The sequence below is a fragment of the Haliotis asinina genome, chromosome 3 (assembly GCF_037392515.1).
Source record: "Haliotis asinina isolate JCU_RB_2024 chromosome 3, JCU_Hal_asi_v2, whole genome shotgun sequence".
NCBI classification, from domain to species: Eukaryota; Metazoa; Mollusca; class Gastropoda; order Lepetellida; family Haliotidae; genus Haliotis; species Haliotis asinina.
Window position 1 is genome coordinate 85,569,553 of NC_090282.1, and position 16,199 is coordinate 85,585,751.

The following is a 16,199-nucleotide window of genomic DNA, read 5'->3' on the forward strand; positions in this document are numbered from 1 at the left end:
CGTCGACTCGAGGATGTAGCCCTTACCTTCTCTAAATTTTCTAAATTGCATTATCACGGACCTAAACTCAGAGATTGAAATCATGAGAGTATTCCATATGAGCAGTAAGCAGTAGCACGTGCCGTATTGCCAAAACCGGTAGCAGTTGTCAAGGTCTCTCATGCAGAGTGTCTGGGATACGACGGAGGACGCATACGCCCATTGCAGGACGAGAATCAGGTGGTTGTCACGCCCCTGTGGCGGAAAGGGCGGCTCAGCTGATAACACATCCCTACACGTTCTTGACATGACGTACATTTACATTGTGAACTGGGTTTCCTCACTAAGTCTCTCTGTGGGAATATGACACTACTCACTGTTACCATGTGCTGTCTTTCCTTGGATTCACTATCACTGAATTGGTTTTATTAACTTTGATGACATAACATTATGCCATTATGTTGTGAATTCAAATAAGATAATATTATGTCATTATGTTGTAAATTCCAGTAACATAACATTTAAACCACGATCGGGTAAAACAATGTGTTGGGAAATCCGACATTGATAAAGTTGCGGAGATACCGGCAGAGGAATGTTTGCAATACTGTAGATTTCCTCCTGCGAAATGTGTCTATCAACTGGCCCTGTGGAAACGTCGTGGTGGCGATACAGGGTGACTTCCTGGTATAGCAACAGCTTATATAATTACAGATGTATTGTATATGGCCATCCAAGTGTTGAAGCATGTCTCAGGTGTACTACATATGGCTGGCTGTGTGTATGTACAGGGTTGTTCTCTGCCAACAATGTAAGTATGCGCTATGAAACCCCGTTAGATCCTTTTCTGGACTTGTCGTTCACAGCTCTGCATAGGCTCAGATAGAATTCACATCAGTATCATTGTTGCACATCGTCGTTGGGCACAACTCGTGATTGTTCGATAAATCGTAGTAGATGTTTCTTGACTGGTCTGAATCAGTCATGTTGGTCATGGGTTTCACCATGGTGGTACTCTTGTGGCTCTTACTTGTTATTTTCACACGTGGACGCTGTATATTTCCTTGTACAACACCTCATTATATCCCCCTTCTCTCTACATCACCTCACTGTCTCCTTTTCTCTACATCACAACACTATCTAATCCTTGTCTCTACGTCACCTCATCATCTGATCCTCCTCTCTAAATCACCTCACTATCTGATCTTCCTCTCTACATCACCTCACTATCATCTCCTCTCTGCATCACCTCACTGTATCCCCTTCTCTCTACATCACCTCACTGTCTCTACTCCTCTCTACATCACCTCACTGTCTCCTCCTTTCTGCACCACCTCACCGTGTCCTCCTCCTCTCTACATCATCTCACTATCTGATCCTCCTCCCTACATCACCTCACTGTCTTTGAGTCCTCTCTTCATGACCTCACTACCTCCTCCTCTCTACATCACCCCACTGTCTCCTCTCTACGTTTCCTCCATCACCTCTCCTCTCTACACAACCTCACCATCTCCTCCTCCTCTCTACATCACTGTCTCACGCTTTTCCTTACATCGCCTCACTCTCTGACTCACCTCAGTATCTCCTCCTCTGTACATCACCTAACTGTCCCTTATCCTCTCTACATCACCTCACTGTCTTCTCCTCTTCTCTACATCACCTCACTCTCTTCTCCTCCTCTCTACATCACCAAACCGTCTCCTCCTCCTCTCTACATCACCTAACTTTCCTTCTCCTCTATACATCACCTCACTGTCTTCTCCTCTCTACATCACCTCACCGTCTCCATTTCCTGTCTACATCACCTCACCGTCTCCTCCTCCTCTCTACATCACCAAACTTTCCCTTCTCCTCTCTACATCACCTCACTGTCTTCTCCTCCTCTCTACATCACCTCACCGTCTCCGCTTCTTCTCTACATCACCTCACTGTCAATCCTCTCTACATCACCCCACTGTCTCTATTCCTCTCCCATTATACCTAATCTCTACACCACCTCACCATCTCCTCCTCCTTTCTACATCACCTCACTGTTTCATCCTTCTCTCTACATCACTTCACTATCTGATCCTCCTCTCTACGTCACCTCACCGTCTCCTCTCTACATTTCCTCAATAAATCTCTCCTCCTCTCTACATCACCTCACTGTCTTCTCCTGATCTCTACATCACCTCACCGTCTCCTCCTCCTCTCTACATCACCTCACTTTCTCTCCTCCTCTCTACATCACCTCACTGTCTCTCCTCCTCTGTACGTCACCCTATTATCCCTCCTCTCTACACCACCTCACCGTCTCCTCCTCCTCCTCTCTACAACACCTCACTGTCTCAGCCTTCTCTCCACATCACCTCACTATCTGACCCTCCTCTCTACATCACCTCACTGTCATCTCCTCTCTGCATCACCTCACTCTCTCACTCTTGTCTCTACATCACCTGTCTCCTTCTCTCTAAATCAACTCACTGTCTCTCCTCCTCTCTACATCACCTCACCGTCTCCTTCTCCTCTCTACATCACCTCACTTTCTCTCCTCCTCTCTGCATCACCGGACCGTCTCCTCTCTACATCGCCTGACTGTCCCTTCTCGTCTCCATATCACCTCACTGTCTTCTCCTCCTCTCTACATCACCTCACTGTCCCTCCTCTCTACATCACCTCACTGTCTCTCCCCTCTCTACTTCACCCTATTATCCCTCCTTTCTACACCACCTCACCATCTCCACCTCCTCTATGCATCACCTCACGGTCTCAACCTTCTCCCTACATCACCTCATTATCTGAACCTCCTCTCTACATCACCTCACTGTCTTCTCTTCCTCTGTACATCACGTCACCGTCTCCGCTTGATCTCTACATCACCTCACTCTCAATCCTCTCTACATCACCTCACTATCTCCATTCCTCTCTACATCACCCCATTTTACCTAATCTCTACACCACCTCACCATCTCCTCCTCCTTTCTACATCACCTCACTGTTTCATCCTTCTCTCTACATCACTTCACTATCTGATCCTCCTGTCTACATCACCTCACCGTCTCCCCCTCTCTTCATCACCTCACTATCTCCTCTTCTCTACATCACCTCACTGTGTCACCCTTCTTTCTACATCGCCTCACTATCTGACCCTCCTCTCCTCATCACCTCACTGTCTCCTCCTCTTTACATCACTTCACTATCTCCTCTCTACATTTCCTCAATAAATCTCTCCTCCTCTCTATACTACCTCACTGTCTTCCCCTCCTTTCTACATCACCTCACTGTCTCCTCCTCCTCTTTACATCACCTCACTTTCTCTCCTTTCTACATCACCTCACTCTTTCATCCTTCTCTCTACATCACTTCACTATCTGATCCTTCTCTCTACATCACCTCACCGTCTCCCCCTCCCTTCATCACCTCACTATCTCCTCCTGTCTGCATCACCTCACTGTCTCACTCTTGTCTCTACATCACCTGTCTCCTCTCTACATCACCTCACTGTCTCATCCTTCTCTCTACATCACTTTACTATCTGATCCTCCTCTCTACATCACCTCACTGTCTTCTCCTCCTCTCTACATCACCTCACTGTCATCTCCGCTCTGCATCACCTCACTGTCTCACTCTTGTCTCTACATCACCTGTCTCCGTCTCTCTACATCATCTCACTTTCTCTCCTCCTCTCTGCATCACCGGACCGTCTCCTCTCTACATCGCCTAACTGTCTCATCCTTCTCTCTACATCACTTTACTATCTGATCCTCCTCTCTACATCACCTCACTGTCTTCTCCTCCTCTCTACATCACCTCACTGTCATCTCCGCTCTGCATCACCTCACTGTCTCACTCTTGTCTCTACATCACCTGTCTCCTTCTCTCTACATCAACTCACTGTCTCTCCTCCTCTCTACACCACCTTACCGGCCTCTCCTCCTCTCTACATCACCTCACCGTCTCCTCCTCTCCACATCAACTCACTGTCTCTCCTCCTCTCTACACCACCTTACCGGCCTCTCCTCCTCTCTATATCACCTCACTGTCTTCTCCTCCTCTCTACATCACCTCACTGTGTCTCTCCTCACTACGTCACCCTATTATCCCTCCTCTCTACACCACCTCATCATCTCCTCCTCATCTCTACATCACCTCACTGTCTCAACCATCTCCCTACATCACCTCATTATCTGAACCTCCTCTCTACATCACCTCACTGTCTTCTCTTCCTCTCTACATCACCTCACTGTCATCTCCTCTCTGCATCGCCTCACTGTCTCAATTTTGTCTCTACATCACCTGTCTCCTCTCAACATCACCTCCCTGTCTCATCCTTCTGTCTACATCACTTCACTATCTGATCCTCCTCTCTACATCACCTCACCGTCTCCACCTCTCTTCATCACCTCACTGTCATCTCCCGCCTACATCACCGCACTGTCTCACCCTTCTCTCTACATCACCTCACTATCTGACACTCCTCTTCTCATCACCTCACTATCTCTCCTCCTCTCTACATCGCAGTATTGTCCCTCCTCTCTATACCACCTCACCATCTAATCCTCCTCTCCACATCACCTCACTGTCTCACCCTTCTCCCTACATGACGTCACTATCTGAACTTCCTGTCTACGTCACCTCACTACCTTCTCCTAGTCTCTTCAATACCTCACTATCTCCTCCTCTCTACATCACCTCACTTTCTGCCCCTTCTCTCTACAGCACCTCGCTGTTCCTCCTCTCTGCACCACCTCACCGTCCCTCCTCTCTACATCACATCTCTGTCTCTACTCCTCTCAACCTCACCTCACTGTCCCTCCTCTCTGCACCAAATCACCGTCTTCTCCTCCTCTCTACATCACAACACCGTCTCCTCCTCCTCTCTACATCACCGCACCGTCTCCTGTTTATATCAAATCACTTTCCCTCCTCCTTTCTACATGACCTCACCGTCTCCTCCTCCTCTCTACACCACCTCACTGTCCCTCCTCCTCTCTACATCACCTCACTGTCCCTCCTCCTCTCTACATCACCTCGCTGTCTTCTCTCTGCATCACGTTCACCGTCTCCTCCTCTCTACATCACCTCAATATCATATCCTCTCGACATCATCTTACTCTCTCTCCTCCTCTCTACACCACCTCACTGTTTTTCCTCCTCTCTACATCACTATCTCATCCTTTTCTCTACATCACATGTCTCCTTCTCTCTACAGCAGCTTTCTGTCTCTCATCTCTACATTACCTCGCCGTCTTCTCTTCCTCTCTACACCACCTCACCGTCTTCTCCTCCTCTCTATATCACTTCACTGTCCATCCTCCCTACATCACCTCACTGTCACTCCTCCTCTCTACATCCCCTATTGTCCATCCTCTCTGCAGCACCTCGCCGTCTTCTCCTCCTTACATCACCTCACCGTCTCCTCCTCCTCTCTACATCACCTTACTGTCTCTCCTCCTCTCTACATCACCTCACTGTCATCTCCTCCTCTATACATCACTATCTCATCCTTTTCTCTACATCGATTGTCTCCTCATCTCTACATCACCTCACCGTCTCCTCCTCCTCTCTACATCACCTCACTGTCCCTCCTCCTCTCTCCATCACCTCACTGTCTTCTCCTACGCTCTACATCACTTCACTGTCTCTTCTCCTCTCTACATCACCCTATTGTCCCTCCTCTCTGCACCACCTCATCATCTCCTCCTCCTCTCTACATCACTTCACTGTCTCAACCTTCTACTTACATCACCTCACTATCTGACCCTCCTCTCTACATCACTTCACTGTCTTCTCCTCCTCTCTACATCACTTCACTGTCTCCTCTCTACATTTACTCGATCACTCTCTCCACCTCTCTACACCACCTCACCATCTCCTCCTTCTCTCTACATCACCTCACTATCTGAACTTCCTCTCTACATCAAATCACTATCTTCTGCTAGACTCTTCATCACCTCACTATCTCCTTCTCTCTACATCTGCCCTCTCTCTCTACATCACCCCACTATCCCTCCCCTCTGCACCACCTCACCGTCCCTCTTCTCTGCATCACCTCAGTGTCTCTACTCCTCTCTACATCACCTCACTGTCCCTCACCTCTGCACCACCTCATCCTCTTCTTCTCCTCCTCTCTACATCAATTCACCGTCTCCTCCTCTCTACATCACCTAACTGTCTCTCCTCTACATCAACGGAGCATCTCCTCTCTACATCACCTCACTGTCCCTCCTCCTCTCTACATCACCTAACTGTTCCTCCTCCCCTCCACATCACCTCAGTGCATTCTCCTCCTCTCTACATCACCTCACTGTCTAATTCTCTCTACTTCACTATCTCACCCTTGTCTCTACATAACTTGTCTCCTCCTCTTTACATCAACTCACCAACTCAACTCTCTACATCATTTCACTATCTCATCCTTATCTCTACATCACCTCACTGTCTGCCCCTTCTCTCCACTTCACCTCACTGTCCCTCCTCCTCAATACATCACCTCAGTGTTTTCTCCTCTTCTCTACATCACCCATCTCATCCTCTTCTCTACATCACCTCACTGACCCTCCTCTTCTATACATCACCTAACTCTCTTCTCCTCATCTCTACATCACTTCGCAATCTGCTCCTCCTCTCTACATCACCTAACTATCATCTCCTCTCTACATCACCTCACTATCTCACCCTTGTCTCTACATCGCCTCACTATCTGATCCTACTCTATATATCACCTCACTAATTTCTCCTCCTCTCTTCATCACTTCACTATCTCCTTCTCTCTACATCACCTCACTGTTCCTCCTCCTCTCTATATCACCTCATTGTCTTCACCTCCTCTCTACATCACCTCAATGTCCCTCATCCTTACATCACCTGTCAGTGCTCTCCTCCTCTCTTCATCACGTCACTGTCCCTCCTCTTCCCTTTATCACCTCACTCTCCCTCCACCTCTCTACATCACCTCCTTGTCTTCACCTCTCTGCATCACCTCACTGTCCCTCCTCTCTATACCACCTCACTGTCTCCTTCTCCTCTCTACATCACTTCATTGTCTTCTCCTCCTCTCTACATCACCTCACCGTGTCCTCCTCTCTACGTCACCACACCGTCTCCTCCTCTCACCTCACAATCATCTCCTCTCTACATCACCTCACTGACTACAACTTCTCTCTACATCATCTCACTGTCTCTCCTCCTCTCTACACCCCAAACCGCATCCTCCTCCTCTCTACATCACCTCACTGTCGTCTTCTCCTCTCTCCATCAACTCACCCTCTCCTCCTCACTACATCACCCCACTGCCTTGTCCTTCTCTCTACATCTCACCGTCACCTCCTCCTCTACATCACCTGTCTCTTTCTCTCTACATCATCTCACTGTCTTCTCCTCCTCTCTACATCACCTCACTGTCTTCTCCTCCTCTCTACACCACCTCACCCTCTACTCCTCCTCTCTACATCACCTCACCGTCTCCTTCTTCTCTTTACATCAAATCACTATCATCTCCTCTCTACATCACCTCATTGTCTGCCCTTTCTCTCTACACCACCTCACTGTCCCTCCTCCTCTCTACATCACCTCACTGTCTCTCCTCCTCTCTACATCATCTCACTCTCTTCTCCTCTTCTCCACATCACCTCACTGTCTTCTCCTCATCTCTCCATCACCTCACTGTCTTCTCTCTGCATCACCTCACCGTCTCCTCCTCTCTACATCACCTCACTCTCTCTCCTCCTCTCTACACCACCTCACTCTCTCTCCTCCTTTCTACACCACCTCACTGTCTCTTCTCCTCTCTACATCACCGGGCCGTCTCCTCTCTACATCACCTCACTGTCTTCTCCTCCTCTCTACATCACCTCACTGTTCTCTACATCACCTCACTGTCTTCTCCTCTTCTCTACATGACCTCACCGTCTTCTCCCCTCTACATCACCTCACTGTCTTCTCCTCCTCTCTTCATCACCTCACTATCTCCTCCTCTCTACATCACCTCACGGTCTCCTGTCTACATTTCCTCTATCACTGTCTCCTCTTCATCACCTCACTGTCTTGTAATTTTCACATCACTTCACTGTCTCTCCTCCTCTCTACATCACCTCACCATCTCCTCTCTCTCACCTCTCACCTCTCTCTCTTTCTCTCATATACCATATACTCCCGTGCGCATGTGGAGAATATGTGTTTAATCACTGTGTAATTCAGGTAGAAGTTCTCCCTGTGACATCCTGGACACCCTGTTGGGATCCTACCAGAAGGATATCCACCCTCCCTGTGACACACCTGTGGAGATACACCTGGGTATAGCGCTTAGACAAGTCGTCAGTCTGGTAGGTTTGTACGTCACGGAATAGTGAGCGACGTAACGACGCAACGACTTATGCCAGTGATCTTTGCTGGGACATTTGCTGTTATTGTATTATAAGACCCCGGTCCGGGTCAGGCTGAACAAGTGATTTGATGCCAGTATACTTGCACATCAATGACATACTACTTCAATATGTCTGTTTGTCCTGTCAGTCACTCCATATAACATACAGTCTGTTTGTCCTGTCAGTCACTCCATATAACATACAGTCTGTTTGTCCTGTCAGTCACTCCATATAACATAAAGTCTGTTTGGCTAGAAAATGTTCCCATGAATTGCTAACTATCAGTTTAGAAAGGTAGTTAATAAATGTTAAGAGGCAAGATGTTCATAATCTTTACCCCAACACCTTTTCATTTATCAGAAACGTACATCTGCATTTCGGGCATTTCGTGATAATCGCTGTAGACGAGATGAAGTTCACAGTATAGGCACAAAGTTGATAACTAAAGTGTATGATTTCTTTCGCACTGAGGTGGGGACGGGGTATGCCATCGGTAGGTATATGAAAAGTGCTTCCGTGGCTTGTTATTTCCATCAGCTTTGTATGTAATGCCACAGATGACAAAGTGGCAGATCATTCAAAATAGTTTTTGAGACGCCCCCTTCCGCACCTATCCATCCCCGTTGCTGCCGTGAGCCCCGCTGCTCCAGTACACATCATGTTCAGAATGATGATGGTTTGTTAAACAACCTTTTCTGTGGATCCTGGGTTATTCATGAACATCCTGCCTCGTAACATTTATTATCTTCCTTTCTACACTGATATATTTGATAAAATTAGCAGTTCGTGTGGACACTTTCTTGTCAGATACACGGTAGTTATGGTGATACAGTGTGTATATCTGTTACAGAGCGAGACCAAACAGGTATTGGGCACCAGCATCTGGGTGCGTCTTGTGAGTATTTGTTTAGTCAGTTTGTTTCCCGACTGTAAATTACAGAATGTGTATTTTTCAAGTTATGTTGAGAGTTATAATAGATATTTGCATTTCCCGACAATGCTTTGAAAACCACACAGCAATTTATCATTCTCTGAGGGCGTTTACCGTGTGTATACAGAATCAGGCGGTTCCGCATACTGGCCACAGGTCAAAAGGTATCGTTGCGAATCACAAGGATCGCAACACGATATAGCAATATCGCGAGACAGGAATAACGATAGCACTCACGGACAAGAAGAAGACACGAAATGGTTATTACTCATAGAAAAGTGGGGCGGGTAGATAGGGTTCGGCTAACTCAGAGTAGTGGAACAGGTAGCTGGGCTCGGCTAAAACATACTGTAGTGGAACGGGTAGCTGGGCTGGGCTAACTCATAGAGTAGTGGGGCGGGTAGCTGGGCTAACTCACAGAGTAGTGGGACGAGACGTTGGGCTGGGATAACTCATACAATAGTGGAGCGGGTAGATAGGGTTCGGCTAACCCAGTGTAGTGGAACGGGTAGCCGGGCTCGGCTAAATCATACTGTAGTGGAACGGGTAGTTGGGCTGGGCTTAACTCATAGAGTAGTGGAACGGGTTGTTGGACGGTAGGAGTAGTGGGACGGGTAGGTGGGCTGGGCTGATAGAGTAGTGGGACGGGTAGGTGGGCTTGTCACTCCTGTAACATGGAATGCGTTCACGATCAGGCTGGGTTATATTATCTGCCATGTTGTTGATGAAGGAAATCATTTAACAAGTGTAATGCTAATGCAAAGCGCCCGTGAATCTGCATCAAGTGTTACCATTGTTATCGTCTTCTTTTCATCTATATATGTGCATGGCAGTGACACATTTGTGACAGCGAATGATATATTACGACCTTGATGAATTACCAGCCACATATGTGTTACGGCAGACATGACATTACTAATGATATTGGTGTATGGACGAATCAGTTAGATGTTTTAAACTACACAGTGAAATGTCACGGGTCTAATGACTCGGGCCCCGATTTCAACAAACACAAGTGTGAGTTTTGACTTAATTTAGATTTTGTACTCAAATTTGAGAAAATACATTTCACTGGATGAACTTAAATTACTATAATACTCAAACATAGTGGACACTTTGACTTTGGTGATAGATTACTTAAGTTGTTTGGGCTTTTGTATTTTAAAAACGAAGTTAAGTTAAAAATTTAGCTGTTTCAAATTGTCAAACACAGTCTGATATTTGAGTAAAACTTGAATTTTGTTTCAAGAAATCGGGGCCAGGACCATCATTTAAGTTTACATTAACACATTTACGTCAAAGCCATCTTGTCAGGCTGAACTGAACTATATTGCCGGTATCAGCCATGACCCGTCGTCAGTCATGACGACACACAAATGTCGATACGTGGGCGCATAGAATCAAGATAAATGCCTCTGGTTTGAAGAAGACAAATGCATAGTAAAGAAAGGGTGGTGGTTATCAGTTCACTTCACACTTCCTTTAGATAAAATTCTGTATGTCATCTTTTGAGGATGCATCTTCCTCTGTCTTCTCGCTTTGCTATTAAACTCAAAGAATAAACGAACAGGCAAAGTGTACCTTTATACATGTATACATGTCTAATAGTCGCTAAAAGGCTGAAATAATACGGAATTTCGCTAACTTTCTTTAGATAATGTCATTGACTGTTATAATGGACATGGCACATCTACAAAGACAAAAATCTCTCTGTCTTTGTCCATATCACCATTAAAATACATAGCTGTTGAAAGTGTTTTTGACATGACTGTGGAATCAGTCATTTGAACTTCTGACGACTGTGTCAGCTTCTCTCTCCGTAGAACTGGATTGATTGTCGACTGGCATGGAACGTGAGCGACACAAATGGCACGGGGACCGTCTACGTTCCCTTCGACCGCATCTGGACCCCGGATGTCACGCTGTATGACGAGTAAGTTGTGTGCCAGCTTGTCTTAGTTCTATGGTTAGGTTCCAAATATGGATGCGGGAAGCCCTCTCCTTACTCATATTATGTATTTTGAATAAACATGGGACTATATCATTAGCATGTACAGTTGGACTATATCATGGGCATGTATAGTTGGACTATATCATGGGCATGTATAGTTGGACTATATCATGGGCATGTATAGTTGGACTACATCATGGGCATGTATAGTTGGACAATATCATGGGCATGTACACTTGGACTATATCTTGGGCATGTACAGTTGGACTATATCATGGGCATGTACAGTTGGACTATATCATGGACATGTATAGTTGGACTATATCATGGGCATGTACAGTTGGACTATATCATGGGCATGTACAGTTGGACTATCTTATGGGCATGTATAGTTGGACTATATCATGGGCATGTACAGTTGGACTATATCATGGGCATGTACAGTTGGACTATATCATGTGCATGCTTTTATGAATCACTATACAATAGTGATGATACGAATTGTACGCGAAACTGTACGTATCCTGTCGCAACGCGGGCACCCGTCATAAACAAATAAAACCCCTAGCCAGCTGTTCGTCTGAACAAAACAACACGGGAACCCATGATACAAGTTCGGGAATTGCATCTCGAATGTCATTTTGTCATTTTACATTTGGAAAATGTCTCCATATGTCCGACATGAAACGTTTACAAAGCTTTTCTGAGCCCATGAATATCAGATACCTACTGTCAGATACCTTAAACATCCTTGAAGTATGAGTCGTCAGACGTTCTTTGACATCTTTACAGAAAGAGCATGATTTATTGTTCGAATGTTTACCTGCACAGATTCGATGTTATCAGTGTTATCATAGAGTAAGTCAAGTATTTCACTTATTGTGTTGTCATTGCATCTCTTATTGCAGTTTCGTCATCATTTTTCCATGCACAGTTCTACTTCTTATTTAAATGTAGCGAAATTTCCATTTCTTATACATGCCTATCTTACTTTCTTTAATAATTGTAGTTCATATGGTATGTAAATGTTAATTTGTGTTATGCTATTTGTATCGATTGGGAGTATGATCCATAATGCTGGACAAGCCTGTCCGTCTGGCTGTTTCCAAAAATGTGTTTTCTCGGTATTCCAGCACTGCCTTTGGATCCAACATAGCTATGTCTGAGAGGAAGTTCCATAAGTTGGCGGTCGGCAATGATGGCCACGTGTCACAGAAGTTCCCCACTGTTCTCAGCAGTATTTGCGAGGTCGATGCCACCTACTTCCCCTTTGACAAACAGGACTGTCCTCTTCAGTTCGGCTTGTGGGTGTATGATGACTCGGTAGTTGTTCTGAATGGCGACATGAAAGGTGACACTTCCTTCTACCAAGAGAATGCCGAATGGCATCTGACAGGGATCGGTGCAGTGTCGATGCCGTATGTATTCAATGGTTTAAGCTATAGCACCGTAACCTACACTGTGTCACTACAAAGACGACCAACCTTCTTCATGGTAACGTTCTTCTTCCCGTGCTTCCTCATCTGTAGTATGTCGATCCTTGGCTTCTTCCTGCCCCCTGCTTCAGGAGAGAAGGTCGGGCTGGAGGTCGCCCTGCTGCTGTCCCTGACGGTGTTCCAGTTTTTCACACTTGACACGCTTCCACCAAACTCCAAACCATTGCCACTTATGTGTAAGTATACTTGAATCAGTTTATAAGGTTTCTGTCCATGACTCATACCTTTAAATAAAGACATTCTAATGGCCGTTGACTTTAAACTATCAGGAATGTCATCTGGAAGCAGCTTTTGTAAAACACTTGTTTAACAACACCATTCCCAGTGTTCATGTTACTAGACATAGGTGAGACAATCGATCACTGCTGCTATATATTTTTCAAATTATCTTTGGAAATATTCGTGCTGGTTATCAAGGCGATAACTATCGCCAGGTGTTGAGGCTCGGTGACCTAGTAGACTCCTCCATTGTTTACAGGTCGCCGTGACATAACTGGAGTAATGAGACGTAAAACGACATTTACTCACTCACATTTGTTCCCTTTAAGTGCGCTCTGTGATGTACAGTTTGACTATTTCAGGTATCTACCTTGTTCTGATCATGCTGCTAGCGAGTGCCTCGTGTGTGCTGGCTGTGGTTGTACTGAGGGTCCACCTGAAGGGGAAGCAGGGCTGGAAGGTTCCCTCTCTGGCAAGGTCTCTCCTTATCAATAAGCTTGGTCGCTTACTACGGGTGAAACGACCGCACATTCTCAGAGAACATGCACATGTAAGTAGCTCTTGAATCGTCGACATGCTGTCTGTGCTTTTTGTCTTATCACCTTACACACAAGTATTGAAACATCCAAATCCCTATTAAAGCTTTCAGAAAGGATTATTGTGGACGTGAAAAGATGAAGCAAAAGTGACTAAGGTCATGTCTCACGCGGGTCCCTATTCCGACTTGATTATACGCTCTTGTGTTTCTGGCGTCGAAAAATTGCTATTGTATTCTGTCCACCTTTGGCAGAGACTTCGTAAGTCCAAACAAGGTATTCCCTTGTATGTCAAGTAAGGGTCATTTGTAATGGATGATATAATGATATTTCCAACGAAATCAGAATGTTCATGTTTTCGCGAATACCTGTGATCATCATTAACTGATAATGATTCATGAAGACATGCACATTTTAATATAGTCGGAATCGTGCAATATACATGAGAAGTGACTCTCTGTATTGATGAATCCTATGATGGGGTTACTTCTGTATCATATTAGTTAGTATCAAAAACTGTTTCATATAGCTTAGTATCATATACTTCGTAATAGGTAATTACACTCCCAGTAGGGAAGCATACACGACATATTTTTTTCTCTTTATTTTCATTTATTTTTTTCTGCGATGCGACTGATTTGCTTAATGTACCAAATACTTTCCCTAAACCATTCTAAATTGATTTTCAGAGTACATATCGTTTAATGAATTAGACTTTTTACCCGTGATCTGAGTGTGACAGTTTCTTTTTCCAGGATGCTCTAAACCAAACACCAAGTGTGGGAGAGTCGTCGCCGCCAACAGACACTGACATGCCACTTTCGTCGGTTTCCTCTGCAGAGGTCGGGGTCCTCTTACATTCATTTGACAGGATCTCGAAAAGTTTGAATCGCCTGCTGAAATACCTGAATGCTGAAAAGGAAGCAAATGAATCCGTGGAGTACCAGGACTGGCTCACTATCGCTCTGATCCTAGACCGATTCTTCCTCATCCTGTATGCGTCTGTGTCTGTCATCACGTTTATGATCTTCCTGATTGAACTCACTGCCTGATTCCATGTTCAGACATACAGACAGACAGCTGGTAGCCACATAGACAGAAGTAGACGTTTAGTTCCATATACAGACATACGGACAGTTGGTGTGCTGCCATCGGTAGAGCGTTACATTTACAGACAGTCACACATTTGATTGCCCCATGGCCAGAAGTTGACGTGTGTCCATGGCCATGTCCATCGCATTGTTTACATATTTTATGTTTGTATTGGTGAATGTGTGCGTTATGCAGGATGTAATGATATGATTTGCCATTATATATTATTATGACACATATGTTTATGATTTACATGAGACAGTAATTGGTTATATTCAAAATCTGAACGACCCATAATTTCAATTTTGATGACGCAGTGTGATTGTCATCACTGTAACCATAACGATTGAAGGTGTTTTCTGTTTCCACTGGATCGAAAAGTATAATTTTCTTGAAGCTTAAGGAGGACATAGTTGGTGATTATGAAACCACAGACGAGGAGGAGGTTCAGGTGCAAGGACTGTCCTCTATCCTGTATACATGCATTATCTTGTGGTTGTAGTCGGTCTTGTCTTCCTCTTGCATTGGGATTCACTTGCAAGCCTAACTTATGTACAAATCATGGGAGGTCAAGCTTGTCACTTGTGTCATAGAAGGACACACTTCAGTTTCTTCATGCTTTACCAGACCAGATTATCGGTGACAAAGAACAAAATGCTTGTTGTCACATCAATGAATCAGATGGGGGTGGCAAGAGCTATAAAACAAGTAATATTTATATAAAGCTATCAAGACTCTCGAAATAGTAGGTATACGGCGAAATAGTAGGTATATGAAATGATTCATTTTTGAAATAACATATTAAACATTGATGTTTCCATGTACATTTTCAGAATATGGTTGAATCGAAAAGTCCCAACAATTCAAAGTTTCTTTCCAAAGTAAAGGCTGGACAAAAGGAGCGAACAATGATTACTGTTAGAGATGATCCTGGGATGTCCATGTGTGCATCTACCAGCGTTGTTGAACATAACCAGCAATACTGTACAGCTCGACACGTTGTGCTCCTTGTAGCAAAACTCAAACGAAGTTGTCTCCCCTTCACTGTGAAAAACCTCGTATGGGTTCACCAAATGTAGATTGTAGTGACAAGGAGGATAGACGTAGGGGTTTCTTGATACACATGTCCAAAATTACTTTACAATATCATTAAAATCATTAAATCTGTATGCCAAGACTCTTGTCAGTAGCACCTGTTATTGTAGGCATCAATGTTTTGCAGTAGAGCACATGTCTGGTTCTGAAAGTACATAATTCCATTTTTGTGTTAAATAAAAGTTGAACCTGTCCTGAAATGTCTGAGCTGCTGCATATAAACGCATTGTCACATCTTTGCCGCAGCTTGTATCAAATGGATATCAGTTGGCCAGGGGTATCTGGGTCTTGGATGTCCTCCATGATCTTGTACACCACTTTATGAGCCCCTTGTCCCGGAGGCTGGGGAAAGCCAGCACGGTGCCTGGGGTTGAAATACACAGAAATACATGGAATTGTGACAAAGGTGAGGAAGATATCTTATTGGTGTTTCTATAACTGTGAGATGCAATATCCCGCTATAGTCGCTTACCTCCTGGTGAGGAATATAATGACAGCCCACACGAACACGCCACCTACAGCTCCACAAACACCAGCCACAATGGGTATGGAGTT

General features: G+C 45.0%; 1 protein-coding gene across 2 annotated transcripts; it reads left to right on the plus strand.

Annotated features, from left to right (window-relative positions):
• The first annotated feature begins 700 nt into the window (after nucleotides 1–700).
• Nucleotides 701–15,844, plus strand: LOC137277170 (neuronal acetylcholine receptor subunit alpha-10-like). Of its 2 annotated transcripts, none has more exons than XM_067808842.1 (7): nucleotides 701–790; nucleotides 8,158–8,282; nucleotides 9,175–9,219; nucleotides 11,079–11,188; nucleotides 12,340–12,878; nucleotides 13,284–13,471; nucleotides 14,213–15,844. In XM_067808842.1, the coding sequence occupies exons 1-7, from the start codon at nucleotides 727–729 to the stop codon at nucleotides 14,507–14,509; spliced, it is 1,368 nt and encodes a 455-aa protein (XP_067664943.1). In that variant the 5' UTR covers nucleotides 701–726; the 3' UTR covers nucleotides 14,510–15,844. The 2 variants fall into 2 exon arrangements, with proteins under 2 accessions (XP_067664943.1, XP_067664944.1); XM_067808843.1 differs by having other exon boundaries at nucleotides 727–790; nucleotides 9,175–9,210.
• Nucleotides 15,845–16,199: the final 355 nt, after the last annotated feature.

Coding starts and splice junctions, on each gene's coding strand:
- LOC137277170 (XM_067808842.1), top strand. CDS start 727: ATGTCTCAGGTGTACTACATATGGCTGGCTGTGTGTATGTACAGGGTT. Junction 8,283..9,174: donor TTAGACAAGTCGTCAGTCTG/GTAGGTTTGTAC, acceptor TATCTGTTACAG/AGCGAGACCAAACAGGTATT. Junction 13,472..14,212: donor TTCTCAGAGAACATGCACAT/GTAAGTAGCTCT, acceptor TTCTTTTTCCAG/GATGCTCTAAACCAAACACC.